Source organism: Zophobas morio, unplaced genomic scaffold, assembly GCF_036711695.1.
Source record: "Zophobas morio isolate AGI-343-1 ecotype UQ-CSIRO unplaced genomic scaffold, CSIRO_AGI_Zmor_V1 ptg000016l, whole genome shotgun sequence".
NCBI lineage: Eukaryota > Metazoa > Arthropoda > Insecta > Coleoptera > Tenebrionidae > Zophobas > Zophobas morio.
In genome coordinates, this window is record NW_026972121.1 from 4,045,395 (window position 1) to 4,065,583 (window position 20,189).

At 33.7% G+C, this 20,189-nt stretch overlaps 2 protein-coding genes across 4 annotated transcripts in view; one reads left to right on the forward strand and one right to left on the reverse strand.

Moving 5' to 3' along the window:
- Positions 1-17,811, reverse strand: part of LOC135129594 (pyrokinin-1 receptor-like) — a 149,458-nt gene extending 131,647 nt beyond the window's left edge. Inside the window, exon 1 of the mRNA XM_064056782.1 lies at positions 17,431-17,811. The gene's annotated coding sequence lies outside the window, so the exon portion shown is untranslated. The remainder of the gene's footprint in view (positions 1-17,430) is intronic.
- The window catches only part of LOC135129591 (pyrokinin-1 receptor-like), a 133,220-nt gene that overhangs the window by 98,160 nt on the left and 14,871 nt on the right, over positions 1-20,189 (forward strand). For all 3 annotated transcript variants that reach the window (XM_064056777.1, XM_064056779.1, XM_064056778.1), the window contains exon 2: positions 4,038-5,021. In XM_064056777.1, coding sequence (XP_063912847.1) covers positions 4,038-5,021 — 984 coding nt within the window. The remainder of the gene's footprint in view (positions 1-4,037; positions 5,022-20,189) is intronic.

Below are 20,189 nucleotides of genomic sequence, written 5' to 3' on the forward strand. Positions count from 1 at the left end.
TTGAAAAACTGCAAAACTGAAAAAATCGATAAATCTAAAAATTTGGAAGTCGACAAACTGAAAAATGAAATAAAATAAAAAATCGAAAAAGTGTAAAATCGTAAAAAACGGAAAACGTATTGTAAAATCTAAATATTGAAAATTAAAGAAATCTGGAAATCCGAAAACTGGAACTCCAAAAATTGCAAAATCGAAAAATCAAAAAAAAAAATTAAAGAAATAAAAACGAAAAATTTCGATACACATCGAGAAAATCAAAATTAAAAAAAATGGGAAAGTGAAAAATTAAAATCAAAAACCTGAAACATTCAAAAATCAAAAGTTGTAAAATTGAAAAACTGCTAATCGAAAAACTGAAGAATTCGGAAGTCGAGAAATTGGAAAATCGAAAAAATGATCCGCTTTAAAGATTGGAAAATCAAGCAACTGAAAAATCAAACACTGAAAATTTGAAAATGAATACACGAAAAACTATAAAAGAAAAATAGAAAAAATAAAGGAAGTGAAAAAACGAAAAATGGTGATATAAAATCTAAAAAACATAAACTAAAAACTGGAAAAAATTAAATATAAAAATTAAGAACCTAAAAAACTGCAAAACTGAAAAAGTCGATAAATTGAAAAATTTGGAAGTTGACAGACTAAAAAATTAAATAAAATAAAAAATCGGAAAAGTGCAATATCGTAAAAAACGGAAAATGTATTGTAAAATCTAAATATTGAAAATTAAATAAATCTGAAAATCCGAAAACTGGAACTCCAACAATTGCAAAATCGAAAAATCAAATAAAAATTAAAAGAACAAACAACGAAAAATTGTGATACAAAATCGAGAAAATCAAAATTAAAAAAACTGGGAAAGTGAAGAATTAAAATCAAAAACCTAAAACATTCAAAAATCGAAAAATAAAAATTTGTAAAATCTAAAGTTGTAAAACTGAAAAATTGCAAAACGAAAAACTAAAGAATTTGGAAGTCTAGAAATTGGAAAATCGAAAAAATTATCCACTTTAAAAATTGGAAAATCAGGCAACTTAAAAATCAAAAATTGAAAATTTGAAAATGAATAAACGAAAAACTATAAAAGAAAAATTGAAAAAATAAAGGAAATGAAAAATTGTGATATAAAATCGAAAAAACAAACTAAAAACTGGAAAAAATGAAATATAAAAATGAAGAACCTGAAAAACTGCAAAACTGAAAAAACCGATACATTGAAAAATTTGGAAGTCGAAAAACTGAAAAATTAATTAAAAAAAAAATCGAAAAAGTGCAAAATCGTAAAAAACGCAAAATGTATTGTAAAATCTAAATTTTGAAAATTAAAGAAATCTGAAAATTCGAAAAATGTAACTCCAAAAATTGCAAAATCGAAAAATCAAAAAAACAATTAAAGAAATAAAAAACGAAAAATTGTGATACAAATCAAAAAAATCAAAATTAAAAAAATTGGGAAAGTGAAAAAGTGAAGAATTTGGAAGTCGAGAAATTGGAAATTCGAAAAAATGATCCACTTTAAAGATTGGAAAATCAAGCAACTGAAAAATCAAACATTGAAAATTTGAAAATGAATACACGAGAAACTATAAAAGAAAAATAGGAAAAATAAAGGAAGTGAAAAAACGAAAAATGGTGATATAAAATCGAAAAAACATAAACTAAAAACTGGAAAAAATGAAATATAAAAATTAAGAACCTAAAAAACTGCAAAACTGAAAAAGTCGATAAATTGAAAAATTTGGAAGTCGACAGACTAAAAAATTAAATAAAATAAAAAATCGGAAAAGTGCAATATCGTAAAAAACGGAAAATGTATTGTAAAATCTAAATATTGAAAATTAAATAAATCTGAAAATCCGAAAACTGGAACTCCAACAATTGTAAAATCGAAAAATCAAAAAAAAAATTAAAAGAACAAACAACGAAAAGTTGTGATACACAATCGAGAAAATCAAAATCAAAAAAAACCGGGAAAGTGAAGAATTAAAATCAAAAACCTAAAATATTCAAAAATCGAAAAATAAAAATTTGTAAAATTGAAAAATTGCAAAACGAAAAACTAAAGAATTTGGAAGTCTAGAAATTGGAAAATCGAAAAAATTATCCACTTTAAAAATTGGAAAATCAGGCAACTTAAAAATCAAAAATTGAAAATTTGAAAATGAATAAACGAAAAACTATAAAAGAAAAATTGAAAAAATAAAGGTAATGAAAAAACGAAAAATTGTGATACAAAATCGAGAAAATTAAAATAAAAAAATTGGGAAAATGAAAAATAAAAATCAAGGACCTGAAAATTTAAGGAAACGACAAATTGAAAAAGCGCAATACATATTAAAAATGGGAAGCTCAAAATTCAAAACTGGAAAATTGTAAGATCGAAAATTGCAAAATTGAAAAATTGCAAATCGAAAAACTGAAGAATTTGGAAGTCGAGAAATTGGAAAATCGAGAAAATTATCCACTTTAAACATAGGAAAATCAAGCAACTGAAAAATCAAAAATTGAAAATTTGAAAATTTGAAAATGAATAAACAAAAAACTACAAAAGAAAAATTGAAAAAATAAAGCAAATGAAAAAACGAAAAATTGTGATACAAAATCGAGAAAATTAAAATAAAAAAATTGGAAAATCTAAAAAATTATCCACTTTAAAAACTGGAAAATCAAGCAACTGAAAAATCAAAAATTGAAAATTTGAAAATGAATAAACGAAAAACTATAAAAGAAAAATTGAAAAAAACAAAGGAAATGAAAGAACGCAATATTGTGATACAAAATCGAGAAAATTAAAATAAAAATATTGAGAAAATGAAAAATAAAAACCGACAAATTGAAAAAGCGAAATACATATTAAAAATGAGAAACTCAAAATTCAAAACTGATAAATTGTAAAATCGAAAGTTTGAAGAATTTGGAAGTCGAGAAATTGGAAAATCGAAAAAATTGTCCACTTTAAAAATTGGAAAATCAAGCAACTGAAACATCAAAAATTGAAAATTTGAAAATGAATAAACGAAAAACTATAGAAGAAAAATTTTAAAAATAAATGAAATGAAAAAACGAAAAAATCGATAGATTGAAAAATTTGGAAGTCGACAAACTGAAAAATTAAATAAAATAAAAAAACGAAAAATTGTGATATCAGAAACTATTACCATTCTATCAACACCATATATACTGACACCTCACGCATTACGATTTAAGTATAAAAAATATATTTGCCTCGCTCTTGCTCCACTGTCCCAAAATAAATTTTCATTAATATTGATACAGCCAGTGAACATGTCCACACATAGGTCCATAAGGGAAACTTAACCACTTCCATTTCCCTTGAAACGAACTCGCCCACCTCATCTTATTGACCACTATTTTTAAACCCTTGTGTGGGTGAACACGTAAATGTAAAAGTCCACTCGGACGTTTCAGCGTCATGATAATTTTCATAAACCCGGACTTGACATATTTCCGCCGACACATGTACATACTTGAAGTCCTTTCAGTCCTCAAAGGACTAAATTCGCTCTAATTTGCTTCTCGTGTCCACCCACAATCGGTCGTAATTTGTGTTATCTTCACCCGTTAAGCTCCGAAGTGCACAACCGGATCGCGTGCAAGCTCTCAGAAATCTTAGAATGTGTTAAATATGCAAACTGCTAATGTCCATACTTTGCACTTCGTTTTTGTTATCGCAAATCCGGTCACGTTCTAACTGCACTTTTTATTTATTTTAGTTCCAGAGCGGTTAAATTGTGTGCTAAATTATAAGCTGAGCTTTGACAGCCGAAACCGCGTTTTCCCTTCGAAGCTTTAATATTCTTCGTTTGCCATAAATATAGAGTCGGCATGGGAGATAGGGTGGAAATACGATTTTTATTTTTTTGGTGAGTTTTACCGGTTTTTTATGGCGAAATATGACTTATTAAGGAGCGTTTGGGGCGAAATCAATAGACGCTGCGAAACATAACATTGTAGAAAAAATTTAATTCCGAGGTAGAACCCCGATATATTTTTTTAATTTAGTTATTTTGTTGCAGCCCACGGCAACCCCCACCATGGACTTCTCCCCCACCCCCTAGCCAAAATGCAGACTATGATCGTCTTGGACAAGCCTTCGACCGAAGCCAACTCCACATTCTTCCACCACGAAAACACCACCTTCTACAAGTCCACCCTCCACGAAATCAGCACTAAGCCGTCCTCCGCCCTCAACAGCAGCGACTGGGGCCCGAAACGCGATCCCCTCTCCATCGTCATCCCCATCACCGTCATCTACACCCTCACTTTCGTCAGCGGGGTGGTCGGCAACGTCAGCACTTGCATCGTCATCGCCCGCAACAAATCCATGCACACCGCCACCAACTACTACCTCTTCAGCCTCGCCATCTCCGACCTGCTCCTCCTGGTGTCGGGTCTGCCCCCCGAGATCTACTCCATATGGTCCAAGTACCCCTACGTCTTCGGCGAAGCCTTCTGCGTCATGCAGGGCTTCGCAGCCGAGACTTCCGCCAACGCCACTGTGTTGACCATCACGGCCTTTACGGTCGAGAGATACCTGGCGATTTGCCACCCCTTCCTGTCACACACGCTGTCCAAACTGAACCGCGCCATCAAGTTCATCATCGCGATTTGGATGGTGGCCATGTGTCTGGCCATACCTCAAGCCATGGCATTTGGCGTGGTGTACGAGACTCTGGCCGATGGGAGCTTGGTTGAAGATCACTGTGTCTGCATGGTGAAGCGACTAGTCATACCACACGCTTTCGAAATTTCCACGTTCTTGTTTTTCGTGGGGCCCATGTCTCTGATTACGGTGCTGTACGTGTTGATCGGGCTGCAGCTGCACAAGTCGACGGTGCGGCCCTCGAGGGGTAATAGTGTGAAGCTGAAGCACAGGGTGTACAAGCAGATTAATCCGGCTCTGGCCAATGGGGATGCTGGAGAGAAGACTGTGGAGGAGGAGGGGAGGAAGAATTTCGCCAAGAATGCACAGGCGACGAAGCACGTGGTGAAAATGCTGAGTAAGTAAATTTGCATTTTTAACTTTATGTTGTTTAGAAATGAAATTAAAAATTTATTTTGTAACTGTAGCCCCAAATTCTATTACACATTGAACAAAAAAAATTTGCGTTTTTCTACAGAGTCGTATGAAGAAGCGGTGGCCCGCCCACCCGCCCCCTCTTGAGTCTAATGACTACTTTTAATACTGTTAATTGATGACAATATTATTATCTCTGATGCTCCTCCCACTCGCACAAGCCCCACCTTAATAAATCATTTCATTCAAAATTTGATTAAAAACATGGGGTCCTAAATACTGTTATTTGTTAATATCAAATTCAACTTCCAACTTTCGTCTTCAAGCCAATTAAATAAGTTATGAAAGCGGAGTAGGGGTGGGTGGGCGGGTCAACTTATGACATTGATTTAAATCTTAGATTCTACCACTTGTCATACCAGAATTCAATTCAGATTTTACAGTAAATAAAATGTTAAAGCAATGAAATGGGAAGGAAGATGGGCGGAGCTAAGTCTACATTTCTTGTACATAGTTTTATAAAAAGAAATAGCCCCGCCCACCCGCCCCACTCTTGTTTCTAGTTACTACTCGTAATATTGTTAATTATTAACCTCTATATTATCTTATTGGAATCTCAGACAAATCTATTAAACCACCGATGAGGAAATAGATAAAAATTGCAAACAAAATATCCAGAAAATATTAACCTGGTGTTAAATAAACATTTCAGAAGTGAGAATTATATTCAAAAAGCCATGAAACTGATGCTCCTCCCACTGGAATTAGCTCCACCTTAATAAATCATTTCATTGGCTCGGAGAAGAAAGGTGACTTTTATGGATAAGATATACCAGAGTGTGTCTACTTTCTAAGATTTTTAAATGTTTCTATCTAAACACTGACGGTTAACTCGTTTTTCGAATAAAAATTAAAAGCTTATAAAAAAAATTCTACTGGATTCTGTTATTTATTAACAACACTCAACTTACATCTTAGAGCCAATAAAACGGGTCATCAAAAGGAAGTAAGGGTGGGTGGGCGGGGTCACTTTTGAAATTGCTTTAAATATTAGATTATTACCACTTGTCATACGAAACTCAGTACACATTTTACAGTAAATAAAATGTTAAAGCAATGAAATGCAGAAGGAAGATGGGTGGAGCCAAGTTTACATTTCTTCTACATTGTCTTACAAGCAAAAAATAGCCCCGCCCACCCGCCCCAGTCTTGTACTTAGGGACCAATCTTAATATTGCTAATTAATGACAAACTATTTTATCTTCTTGGAATCTCAGAAAAATCTGTTAAACCACTAGTGAGGAAATAGATAAAAATGGTAATTAAAGTGTCTAGAAAATATTAAATCGGTCTTAAATAAACATAACAAAAGTGGGAAAAAGAAATGCCACTAATTCTCCTCCCACACGCACTAGCTCCACCTTAATAAATCATTTCATTGGCTTGGATAAGAAGGGTGGCGTCCATAGATATACCAGAGTGTGTCTACTTTCTAAGATTTTTAAATGTTTCTATCTAAACACTGAAGGTTAAGTCGTTTTACGAATAAAAATTAAAAGTTTATAAAAAAAATTGTACTGGATTCTGTTATTTGTGAATAATATTCAACTTAAGTCTTAGAGCCAATAAAACGGGTCATCAAAACTGAGTACGGGTGGGTGGGCGGGGTCACTTTTGAATTTGCTTTAAGTATTAGATTCTACCACTTGTCATACCAGAACTCAGATCCAATTTTGCAGTGAATAAACTGTTAAGGCAATGAAATGGAGAAGGAAGATGGGCGGAGCTAAGTTTACATTTCTTCGGCATAGTCTTACAAGCAAAAAATGGCCCCGCCCACCCGCCCAAGTCTTGTTCTTAGGGATTATTCTTAATATTGCTAATTAATGGCAAACTATTTTTTCGTGTTGGAATCTCAGAAAAATCTGTTAAACCACTGGTGAGGAAATAGATAAAAATGGTAATTAAAGTGTCCAGAAAATATTAAATTGGTCTTAAATAAACATAACAAAAGTGAAAAAAAGAAATATCACCAATTCTCCTCCCTCTCGCACTAGCTCCACCTTAATAAATCATTTCATTGGCTCGGAGAAGAAAGGTGGCGTTTGTAGATAAGATATACCACAGTGTGTCTACTTTCTAAGATTTTTAAATGTTTCTATCTAAACACTGAAGGATAAGTCGTTTTTCGAATAAAAATTAAAAGTTTATAAAAAAAAATTTTACTGGATACTGTTATTTGTCAATAAAATTCAACTTACGTCTTAGAGCCACTCGAACGGGTCATCAACACGGACTAGAGGTGGGTGGGCGGTGTCACTTTAGAATTTGCTTTAAGTATTTGATTCTACCACTTGTCATACCAGAATTCAGATTCCATTTTGCAGTAAATAAACTGTTAAGCCAATGAAATGGCGAAGGAAGATGGGCGGAGCTAAGTTTACATTTTTTCTACATAGTCTTACAAGCAAAAATTAGCCCCGCCCACCCGCCCCAGTCTTGTTCGTAGGGACTACTATTAATATTGATAATTAATGACAAACTATTTTATCTTCTTGAAATCTCAGAAAAATCTGTTGAACCACTGGTGAGGAAATAGATAAAAATGGTAATTAAAGTGTCCAGAAAATATTAAATTGGCCTTAAATAAACATAACAAAAGTGGGAAAAAGAAATGTCACTAATTCTCCTCCCACTCGCACTAGCTCCACCTTAATAAATCATTTCATTGGCTCAGAGAAGGAAGGTGGCATTTATAGATAAGATATAACAGAGTGTGTCTACTTTGTAAGATTTTTAAATGTTTCTATCTAACCACTGACGGTTAAGTTCTCTTTCGAATAAAAATTTAAAGTAAATTGTACTGGATTCTGTTATTTGTCAATAACAATCAACTTACGTCTTAGAGCCAATAAAACGGGTCATCAAACGGAGTAGGGGTGGGTGGGCGGGGTCACTTTTGAATTTGTTTTAAGTATTGGATTCTACCACTTGTCATACCAGAACTCAGATCCAATTTTGCAGTGAATAAACTGTTAAGGCAATGAAATGGAGAAGGAAGATGGGCAGAGCTAAGTTTACATTTCTTCTACATAGCCTTACAAGCAAAAAATAGCCCCGCCCACCCGCCCCAGTCTTGTTCTTAGGGACCAATCTTAATATTGCTAATTAATGACAAACTATTTTATCCTCTTGGAATCTCAGAAAAAACTGTTAAACCACTGGTGAGGAAATAGATAAAAATGGTAATTAAACTGTCCAGAAAATATTAAATTGGTCTTCAATAAACATAACAAAAGTGAGAAAAAGAAATATCACCAATTCCCCTCCCTCTAGCACTTGCTCCACCTTAATAAATCATTTCATTGGCTCGGAGAAGAAAGGTGGCGTTTATAGATAAGATATACCAGAGTGTGTCTACTTTCTAAGATTTTTAAATGTTTCTATCTAAACACTGACGGTTAAGTCGTTTTTTGAGTAAAAATTAAAAGTTTATAAATACAAATTGTACTGGATTCTGTTATTTTAAAAAAAAATTCAACTTACGTCTTAGAGCCAATAAAATGGGTCATCAAAACGGAGTAGGGGTGGGTGGGCGGGGTCACTGTTGAATTTGCTTTAAACATTAGATTATTACCACTTGTCATTCCAAACTCAGTACAAATTTTACAATAAATAAAATGTTAAAGCAATGAAATGCAGAAGGAAGATGGGTGGAGCTAAGTTTACATTAATTCTACATAGTCTTACAAGCAAAAAATAGCCCCCCCCACCCGCCCCAGTCTTGTTCTTAGGGACTACTCTTAATATTGCTAATTAATGACAAACTATTTTATCTTCTTGGAATATCAGAAAATCTGTTACACCACTGGTGAGGAAATAGATAAAAATGGTAATTAAAGTGTCCAGAAAATATTAAACTGATCTTAAATAAACATAACAAAAGTGGGAAAAAGAAATGTCACTAATTCCCCTCCCACTCGCACTAGTTCCACCTTAATAAATCATTTCATTGGCTCGGAGAAGCGAGGTGGCGTTTATGGATATGATATACCAAAGTGTGTCTACTTTCTAAGACTTTTAAATGTTTCTATCTAAACACTGAAAGTTAAGTCGTTTTTAGAACAAAAATTAAAAGTTTATAAAAACAATTATACTGGATTCTGTTATTTGTCCATAACATTCAACTTACGTCTTAGAGCTAATAAAACGGGTCCTCAAAACGGACTAGGGGTGGGTGGGCGGGGTCATTTTTGACTTTGATTTAAATCTTAAATTGTACCACTTGTCATACCAGAATTGAGTTCCCATTTTGCAGTAAATAAAATGTTAATACAATGAAATGGAGAAGGAAAATGGGCGGAGCTAAGTCTACATTTATTCTACATAGTCTACAAGCAAGAAATAGTCCCCCCCCCACCCGCCCCAGTCTTGTTCTTACGTACTACTCTTAATATTGCTAATTAATGACAAACTATTTTATCTTCTTGGAATCTCAGAAAATCTGTTACACCACTGGTGAGGAAATAGATGAAAATGGTAATTAAAGTGTCCAGAAAATATTAAATTGATCTTAAATAAACATAACAAAAGTGGGAAAAGGAAATGTCACTAATTCTCCTCCCACTATCACTAGTTCCACCTTAATAAATCATTTCATTGGCTAGGAGAAGAAAGGTGGCGTTTGTAGATAAGACATACCAGAGTGTGTCTACTTTCTAAGATTTTTAATGTTTCTATCTAAACACTGACGATTAAGTCGTTTTTTGAGTAAAAATTAAAAGTTTATAAATAAAAATTGAACTGGATTCTGTTATTTTTCAAAAAAATTCAACTTACGTCTAAGAGCCAATAAAATGGGTCATCAAAACGGAGTAGTGGTGGGTGGGCGGGGTCACTGTTGAATTTGCTTTAAACATTAGATTATTACCACTTGTCATACGAAAGTCAGTACACATTTTACAGTAAATAAAATGTTAAAGCAATGAAATGCAGAAGGAAGTTGGGTGGAGATAAGTTTACATTACTTCTACATAGTCTTACAAGCAAAAAATAGCCCCACCCCCCAACCGCCCCAATCTTGTTCTTAGGGACTACTCTTAATATTGCTAATTAATGACAAACCATTTTATCCTCTTGGAATCTCAGAAAAATCTGTTAAACACACTGGTGAGGAAATAGATAAAAATAGTAATTAAAGTGTCCAGAAAATATTAAATTGGTCTTAAACAAACAAAACAAAAGTGGGATAAAGAAATGTCCCTAATTCTTCTCCCACTCGCACTAGCTCCACCTTATTAAATCATTTCATTGGCTCGGAGAAGAAATGTGGCGTTTATAGATAAGATTTACCAGAGTGTGTCCACTTTCTAAGATTTTTAAATGTTTCTGTCTAAACACTGACGGTTAAGTCGTTTTTCGAATAGAAATTAAAAGTTTACAAAAAAAAATTGTACTGAGTTCTGTTGTTTGTCAATTACATTCAACTTACGTCTTAGAGCCAATAAAACGGGTCACTAAAACGGAGTAGGGGTTGGTGGGCGGGGTCACTTTTGAATTTGCTTTAAATATTAGATTCTACCACTTGTCACACGAGAATTCAGATCCCATTTTACAGTAAATAAAATGTTAAAGCAATGAAATGCTGCAGAAGGAAGATGGGCGGAGCTAAGTTTACATTTCTTCTACATAGTCTTACAAGCAAAAAATAGCCCCGCTCACCCGCCCCAGTCTTGTTCTTAGGGACCAATCTTAATATTGCTAATTAATGACAAACTATTTTATCCTCTTGGAATCTCAGAAAAATCTATTAAACCACTGGTGAGGAAATAGATAAAAATGGTAATGAAAGTGTCCAGAAAATATTAAATTTGTCTTAAATAAACATAACAAAAGTGGGAAAAAAAGTCACTAATTCTCCTCCCACTAGCACTAGCTCCACTTTAATAAATCATTTCATTGGCTAGGGGAAGAAATGTGGCGTTTCTAGATATATCAGAGTGTGTCTACTTTCTAAGATTTTTAAATGTTTCTATCTAAACACTGAAGATTAAGTCGTTTTTCAAATAAAAATTAAAACTTAAAAAAAAAAATTTACTGGATACTGTTTTTTGTAAATAAAATTCAACTTACGTCTTAGAGCCAATCGAACGGGTCATCAACACGGACTAGAGGCGGGTGGGCGGTGTCACTTTTGAATTTGCTTTAAGTATTTGATTCTACCACTTGTCATACCAGAATTCAGATTCCATTTTGCAATAAATAAACTGTTAAGCTAATGAAATGGCGAAGGAAGATGGGTGGAGCTAAGTTTACATTTTTCTACATAGTCTTACAAGCAAAAAGTAGCCCCGCCCACCCGCCCCAGTCTTGTTCGTAGGGACTACTCTTAATATTGATAATTAATGACAAACTATTTTATCTTCTTGAAATCTCAGAAAAATCTGTTGAACCACTGGTGAGGAAATAGATAAAAATGGTAATTAAAGTGTCCAGAAAATATTAAATTGGCCTTAAATAAACATAACAAAAGTGGGAAAAAGAAATGTCACTAATTCTCCTCCCACTCGCACTAGCTCCACCTTAATAAATCGTTTCAATGGCTCAGAGAAGGAAGGTGGCATTTATAGATAAGATATACCAGAGTGTGTCTACTTTGTAAGATTTTTAAATGTTTCTATCTAAACACTGACGGTTAAGTCGTTTTTTGAGTAAAAATTAAAAGTTTATAAATAAAAATTGTACTGGATTCTGTTATTTTAAAAAGAAATTCAACTTACGTCTTAGAGCCAATAAAATGGGTCATCAAAACGGAGTAGGGGTGGGTGGGCGGGGTCACTGTTGAATTTGCTTTAAACATTAGATTATACCCACTTGTCATTCCAAACTCAGTACACATTTTACAGTAAACAAAATGTTAAAGCAATGAAATGCAGAAGGAAGATGGGCGGAGCTAAGTTTACATTTCTTCTACATAGTCTTACAAGCAAAAAATAGCCCCGCCCACCAGCCCCAGTCTTGTTCTTAGGGACCAATCTTAATATTGCTAATTAATGACAAACTATTTTATCCTCTTGGAATCTCAGAAAAATCTGTTAAACCACTGGTGAGGAAATAGATAAAAATGGTAATTAAAGTGTCCAGAAAATATTAAATTGGTCTTAAATAAACATAACAAAAGTGAAAAAAAGAAATATCACCAATTCTCCTCCCTCTCGCACTAGCTCCACCTTAATAAAACATTTCATTGGCTCGGTGAAGAAAGGTGGCGTTTGTAGATAAGATATACCACAGTGTGTCTACTTTCTAAGATTTTTAAATGTTTCTATCTAAACACTGAAGGTTAAGTCGTTTTTCAAATAAAAATTAAAACTTAAAAAAAAAATTTTACTGGATACTGTTATTTGTCAATAAAATTTAACTTACGTCTTAGAGCCACTCGAACGGGTCATCAACACGGAGTAGAGGTGGGTGGGCGGTGTCACTTTTGAATTAGCTTTAAGTATTTGATTCTACCACTTGTCATACCAGAATTCAGATTCCATTTTGCAGTAAATAAACTGTTAAGCCAATGAAATGGCGAAGGAAGATGGGCGGAGCTAAGTTTACATTTTTTCTACATAGTCTTACAAGCAAAAATTAGCCCCGCCCACCCGCCCCAGTCTTGTTCGTAGGGACTACTATTAATATTGATAATTAATGACAAACTATTTTATCTTCTTGAAATCTCAGAAAAATCTGTTGAACCACTGGTGAGGAAATAGATATAAATGGTAATTAAAGTGTCCAGAAAATATTAAATTGGCCTTAAATAAACATAACAAAAGTGGGAAAAAGAAATGTCACTAATTCTCCTCCCACTCGCACTAGCTCCACCTTAATAAATCATTTCATTGGCTCAGAGAAGGAAGGTGGCATTTATAGATAAGATATACCAGAGTGTGTCTACTTTGTAAGATTTTTAAATGTTTCTATCTAAACACTGACGGTTAAGTCGTTTTTTGAGTAAAAATTAAAAGTTTATAACTAAAAATTGTACTGAATTCTGTTATTTTTCAAAAAAATTCAACTTACGTCTTAGAGCCAATAAAATAGGTCATCAAAACGGAGTAGGGGTGGGTGGGCGGGGTCACTTTTGAAATTGCTTTAAATATTAGATTAATACCACTTGTCACACGAAACTCAGTACCCATTCTACAGTAAATAAATTGTTAAAGCAATGAAATGCAGAAGGAAGATGGGTGGAGCCAAGTTTACATTTGTTCTAGATAGTCTTACAAGCAAAAAATAGCCCCGCCCACCCACCCCAGTCTTGTTCTCAGGGATTACTCTTAATATTGCTAATTAATGACAAACTATTTAATCTTCTTGGAATCTCAGAAAAATCTGTTAAACCACTGGTGAGGAATAAATTAAAATGGTAATTAAAGTGTCCAGAAAATGTTAAATTGGTCTTACAAAAACAACAAGAGTTGGAAAAAGAAATGTCATAAATTCACCTCCCACTCGCACTAGCTCCACCTTAATAAATCATTTCATTGGCTCGGAGAAGAAATGTGGCGTTTATAGATAAGATATACCAGAGTGCGTCTAATTTCTAAGATTTTTAAATGTTTTTATCCTAAACACTGAAGGTTAAGTCGTTTTTCGAGTAAAAATTAAATTTTATAAAAAAAAATTATACTGGATTCTGCTATTTGTCAATAACATTCAACCTACGTCTTAGTGCCAATAAAACGGGTCATCACAACGGAGTAGGGGTGGGTGGGCGGGTACACTTTTGAATTTGCTTTAAGTATTAGATTCTACCACTTGTCATACCAGAATCGAGATCCCACTTTGCAGGAATAAAATGTTAAGGCAATGAAATGGAGAAGGAAGATGGGCGGAGCTAAGTTTACATTTCTTCTACATAGTCTTACAAGCAAAAAATAGCGCCGCCCACCCGCCCCAATCTTGTTCTTACGCACTACTCTTAATATTGCTAATTAATGACAAACTATTTCATCTTCTTTGAATCTCAGAAAAATCTGTTAAACCCCTGGTGAGAAAATAGAGAAAAATTGTAAACAAAGTATAAAGAAAATATTAAGCTGGTGTTAAATAAACATAACAGAAGTTAGAATCATATATAAAAAGAAATATCAATGATGCTCCTCCCACTCACACAAGCTACTTCTTATTAAATCATTTCATTGGCCGGAGAAATAGGACGATGTTTATTATTGTACCACAGTGTGTCTAATTTCTATAATTTTTAAATGTTTCTATGTAAACGCTGACGGCAAAGTCGTTTTTCGAATGAAAATTAAAATTAAGAGAAAAAAATTGTACTGGATTCTGTCATTTTTCAATAAAATTCAACTTACGTCTTAGAGCCAATAAAATGGGTCATCAAAACGGAGCAGGGGTGGGTGGGCGGGGTCACTTTTGAAATTGCTTTAAATATTAGATTAATACCACTTGTCACACGAAACTCAGTACACATTTTACAGTAAATAAAATGTTAAAGCAATGAAATGCAGAAGGAAGATGGGTGGAGGCAAGTTTTAATTTCTTCTACATAGTCTTACAAGCAAAAAATAGCCCCGCCCACCCGCCCCAGTCTTGTTCTTAGGGACCACTCTTAACATTGCCAATTAATGACAAACTATTTTATCTTCTTGGAATCTCGGAAAAATCTGTTAAACCACTGGTGAGGAAATAGATAAAAATGGAAATTTAAGTGTCCAGAAAATTTTAAATTGTTCTTAAATAAACATAACAAAAGTGAGAAAAAGAAATGTCACTAATTCTCCTCCCACTTGCACTAGCTCCACCTTAATAAATCTTTTCATTGACTCGGAGAAGAAAAGTGACGTTTATAGATAAGATATACCAGAGTGTTTCTACTTTCTAAGATTTTTAAATGTTTTTATCTAAACACTGACAGTTAAGTCGTTTTTCGAATAAAAATTAAAAGTTTATAAATAAATTCAATTCCTACTTTAGAGAAATAATATAATTTAGCCAAATGGAGAAATGACGTGAGTGGAGTTTCTTTCTACAGAGTCTCATGAACAAACAATAGCCCCGCCCACCCATCACCCACCTCTTCATTCTGGTGACCACTTTTAATATTGAAATTAATGATAGAATTATCATCTTATTAGAATCCCATTTTATTCGGTTCAACCGTTGGTGAGAAAATAGATAAATTTGTAAATAAAATATCTAGCGTGAGAATTATATTTAAGACGCAATATTACTGATGCCCCGCCCACTTGTACAAGCTCCACCTTAATAAATCATTTCATTGGTCCGAAGAAGAAGGGCGGCTTCTATAATTGTACCAGTGTGTATATTTTCTATGATTTTTAAATGTTTCTATGTAAACACAGACGGTAAAGTCGTTTTTGAATAAATATTAAAATTTTATAAAAAAAAATGTTGGACTAGATTCTGTTATTTGTCAATATAAAATCCAACTTACGTGTCAGAGCCAATACAATGGGTCATCAAATTGGAGTAGGGGTGGGTGGGTGGGGCCACTTTTGACTTTGATTTAAATCTTATATTCTACTACTAATCAAAGCAAAATTCAATTCCTACTTTACAGAAATAATATAATTTAGCCAAATGGAGAAATGAGGTGGGTGGAGCTAAGTTTAGCTTCTTTCTACAGAGTCTCACAAACAAACAACAGCCCCGCCCACCCACCCACCTCTTCATTCTGGTGACCACTTTTAATATTGAAATTAATGATATAATTATCAGCTTATTAGAACCCCATTCAATTCGGTTCAACCGTTGGTGAGAAAATAGATAAATTTGTAAATAAAATATCTAACGTGAGAATTATATTTAAAACGCAATATTACTGATGCTCCGCCCACTTGTACAAGCTCCACCTTAAAAAATCATTTCTTTGGTTCAGAGAGTAGGGGCGGCGCATACAGTTATACATTGTGTCTACTTCATGCGATTTTTAAATCAAGGACAAAATTGATTTTCGAACCGACTATTTTCAATATTTTAAAGAACTATTTCAGACAGACGCTTATTATCAAAACTTCACCCGTCAAAAATCCGTGCCTTACTCTGAATATATGAATAAATCCAGCATTGTTTACATAAGAAAATTCTTTAAATTCTCAAACATTCTCTCCAAATTCCCCGCTACTCAAACACACTTGAAAACACCCACCCAATCTCCGGCCAATAATGCCAAAGAAAAACACATTGTCAACCGAAAAGGTCAATAAGTCCCTAATATAAAAGAAATGAAATATTAATCCGCGAAACATGAGCTGAAACTCCAACCAACAAACTACCCACAATAAATTATTCCGGAAAGCAGATGCGGAAAATCGCCGGGTCAGGTTCAAGGAAAGCTACAAAGCAACACGCCGACTAAAATTCCACGTTTACAACCCGAATCGCGTGAGATACAAACCCATTACGCAACCGGTAATTATTTCGCATACTTTTCTATTTCGTACCAAATCGCAAGACTTCGCCCCAAACCGTGATATATGAACACTAAAGATGAATTCCGGCTGTCCTCAAGCGAGGAAAACGTTTCCGTTCCGATGAAAGTTTCCACTAAGGAAATTGCTTTCGGAAAATCAGAATTAGACATTTTTCGTTATTTATGCACTGTTTGTATCTAGCGAGGACCTTGGATGTGATACGAAATAAACGAAACGAGGAACTGGTAGCGATTGACGCAAATCGAAAAAACTATCTGAAAATGAAGGTTTAAGGAGGTGCTTACACGGACGGGGTTTGGGCCAGGTTTTCGGTTTAGGGAAAGCGGGCTTTGTGTGGTGGAGTTCATCGACGTGCGGGCTGGAGTGAGGTGACCTTCAGGTGTCTGCAGTAGCAGGTTGAAACATTTGTTGTTTAGTTGCTGGGGTTTAATTAATGTTTATGTGTAAGCATGAATTTAATTACTTCATTAAAAAAGTAGCTGTTGATTTATGCAACAGCAATTTAGTAAACACATTAGTTTAAAATGCACTTGTAATATTTGTATTTTATTTCTAACAGTACTCTGATCTAACGTGGTTGCTGTTACGTTCGAAAAATTGCGACAAATGTGACATGACAGAAATAAAAAGACGCAATGCGGAATTCATTTTTAGTACAAGAAGACACATGTTTGGGTTATTAGCGAATGTTACAAATATTCCGGAATTTATATGTAAAAAAAAACGTAATATTGAATTTTATTTATTATGTTTCAAGTTATATTTGGATCGTTTAGAAATGTTATTCTGTAATAAACGGCCTTGTGGGGATAATAATGCGAATTCCAGTCGGTTTAAGTTGAAAAAAATATTTTCTTGTTTGATTAATTCATCTAAGACGACAAAGTCTAAGTAATCTAAGTGAAAAATACCAAGACTTACCCAACAGTAGATTAACAACCAATTTATCCACTTATTTCTTGAGCAACACGCATTAGTTCAGTTTAGTAGCAACTAAGCCTCAATATATATTACAGTGATGAATAAATCAACCAATAAACCACACACCGTGTCCTCGTCACTTGTCACTTCTAGTTCACGGGTTTACTCAAACACCATCACTAACCTAAGATTACTTAAATGTTACCCACATAAACAAACCTACACTAAGTAGAGTCTTCGCCACTTCTGACGTTGCTGCTTTAGATAATTAGACCAAAACCGGTATAACAGCCATGGGATGGCCGTTATTAAAAAAAATTTTGACAAACTCGGAATCCAAAACGTGAGAGATTCACGCTTCAACTTTAACCCGTTGCTAAACCACGTTCGAACTTTGCGAATCTCAGAAAATTAATGTATTTATAAATCAAAACAAAATTTAGCACCGAGCCGAAATTATTGACTAAATTTCGTGTGACATTAATTTTGATAGTCGCGTAAGAACCGGTATTTGGCAACGCGATGGTGTCTTCAAGGACAGGAATTTTGTTAAAAAATACTGAATTTATTATAAATTGTTGAGGTCGCTTGGTGGACTTGACTTCCGCATTTTTTCTCTTAGGGGAAAAATGGTTTAATTGGTGCTTCCCGGTGCAGTTGTGTGCGTAAAACATATAATGAACGCGTCGCTGTATTTTTTTTGGACTTTTGTCCATTACGATTTATATTCTACTGAAATTTGTCGCTCGTTACAAGTTTTTTTTAATTCGAAAGACAATCCCAGTGTTGAATTATCCAAAAATCAAGTTATGTTTTTGTCGATTTAGCAAATTTGCAATTCCTTAAATCCTGCGCCATTTTTTGTCAATCAAGTTTTTCAAGAATCAACTAATTAATCTTTAAAAAAACTAAAATACATACATTAAATTTTTAAATGCGACTCGTAATTGCATGATATTTCCTTGTCGACTCGGAATTACAAAGCGTTTTAAATTTAACCGGTAATTTAACTTCAATGTTTGATGAGACACCCTGTATAAGCAGAAACTCGAATTGTTTGATTGTTCTCAAAGAGGTGAGGGAAGTTCTGTCGAAAATTTTAAAATCACCAGTGTTTTTTACGTTTAGAATGTGGAGGAGTTTTGGCTACCTTAGGTGTTTCTTTTCCGAATATGAAAGAATCTTGAGGGCAACTTGTGTTATTTTTCTAAGAGTTTGAAAGAATCTTAGAATCTTCTAGTGTTTTTTTTTTAAATCCAAAGAAACCTTTAGGGCCCCTAGTGCAATGTTTTCTTCTTGACAATATAAACAAATCCTCGAGGATTCTTCTATTTAGAACTCTTTCAAAGTAAAGAGTTTGAAAGAATCTTCGGGCTTCTCTGTGTCATATTTTTGAAAGAATTTGAACAATTCCGAAGGATCCTTGTGTCTTGAATAAGAAACAGTTTGAAAGAATCTTAGGAGTCTGTGGTGTCCCCTTTTTAATCTAAACGAACCTGGAGTGGTGTTTATTCTCGCAAGTATAACAAAATTATCGAGAATCCTTCGATTTAGAATTCTTTCAAACAAATAGTTTGAAAGAATCTTTGAGGCCCTTAGTTCTTTATTTTTGAAAGAATTTGAAAATCTTAGCTGCCATTAGTGTCTTTTACGTATAGAATGTGAGGAAGATTTGTCTAACTAATGCGTATTTTTTTGAATTTAAATGAATCTTCCCGCCAATTTGTGTTATATTTCTGAAAGAGTTTGAAAGAATCTTAGAATCCCCCAGTGTTTTTTTTTAATCCAACGAAACCTTGAAGGCCCCTAGTGTAGTACTTTATTCTTGAAAGTATAAAAAATCATCAAAGATTCTTCTACTTAAAATTCTTTCAAAGTAAAGAGTTTGAAAGAATCTTCGGGGTTCTCTGTCATATTTTTGAAAGAATTTGAAAAAATCCGAGGGATCCTTGTGTCTTCTTTAAGAAACAGAAGAAAGAATCTTAGAAGTCTCTAGTGTCTTCTATATTTAATCGAAAGGAAACTTGAGGGTCTCTGGTGTGGTGTTTTATTCTTGAAAGTACAAAAGAATCTCGAGGATTCTTGTATTTAGAATTTTTTCAAAGAAATGTGTTTGAAAGAATTTCGGTGGCCTTTAATGCTTTATTTTTGAAAGAATTTGAAAATCTTAGGTACTACTAGTGTCTTTTACGTATAGACTGTGAAGGAGTTTTGGGTATCTAAGGTGTTTCTTTTCCGAATTTGAAAGAATCTTCCGGTCAACTTGTGTTATTTTTCTGAGAGTTTGGAAGAATCTTAGAATCTTCTAGTGTTTTTTTTTAAATCCAAAGAAACCTTGAGGGCCCCTAGTGCAATGTTTTATTCTTGAAAGTATAAACAAATCCTCGAGAATTCTTCTATTTAGAACTCTTTCAAAGGAAAGAGTTTGAAAGAATCTTCGGGCTTCTCTGTGTCATATTTTTGAAAGAACTTGAACAATTCCGAGGGATCCTTGTGTCTTGAATAAGAAACAGTTTGAAAGAATCTTAGGAGTCTGTGGTGTCCCTTTTTTAATCTAAACGAACCTGGAGTGGTGTTTTATTCTTGCAAGTATAACAAAATTGTCGAGAAACTTTCTATTTAGAATTCTTTCAAACAAATAGTTTGAAAGAATCTTTGAGGCCCTTAGTTCTTTATTTTTGAAAGAATTTGAAAATCTTAGGTACTACTAGTGTCTTTTACGTATAGAATGTGAAGGAGTTTTGGGTATCTAAGGTGTT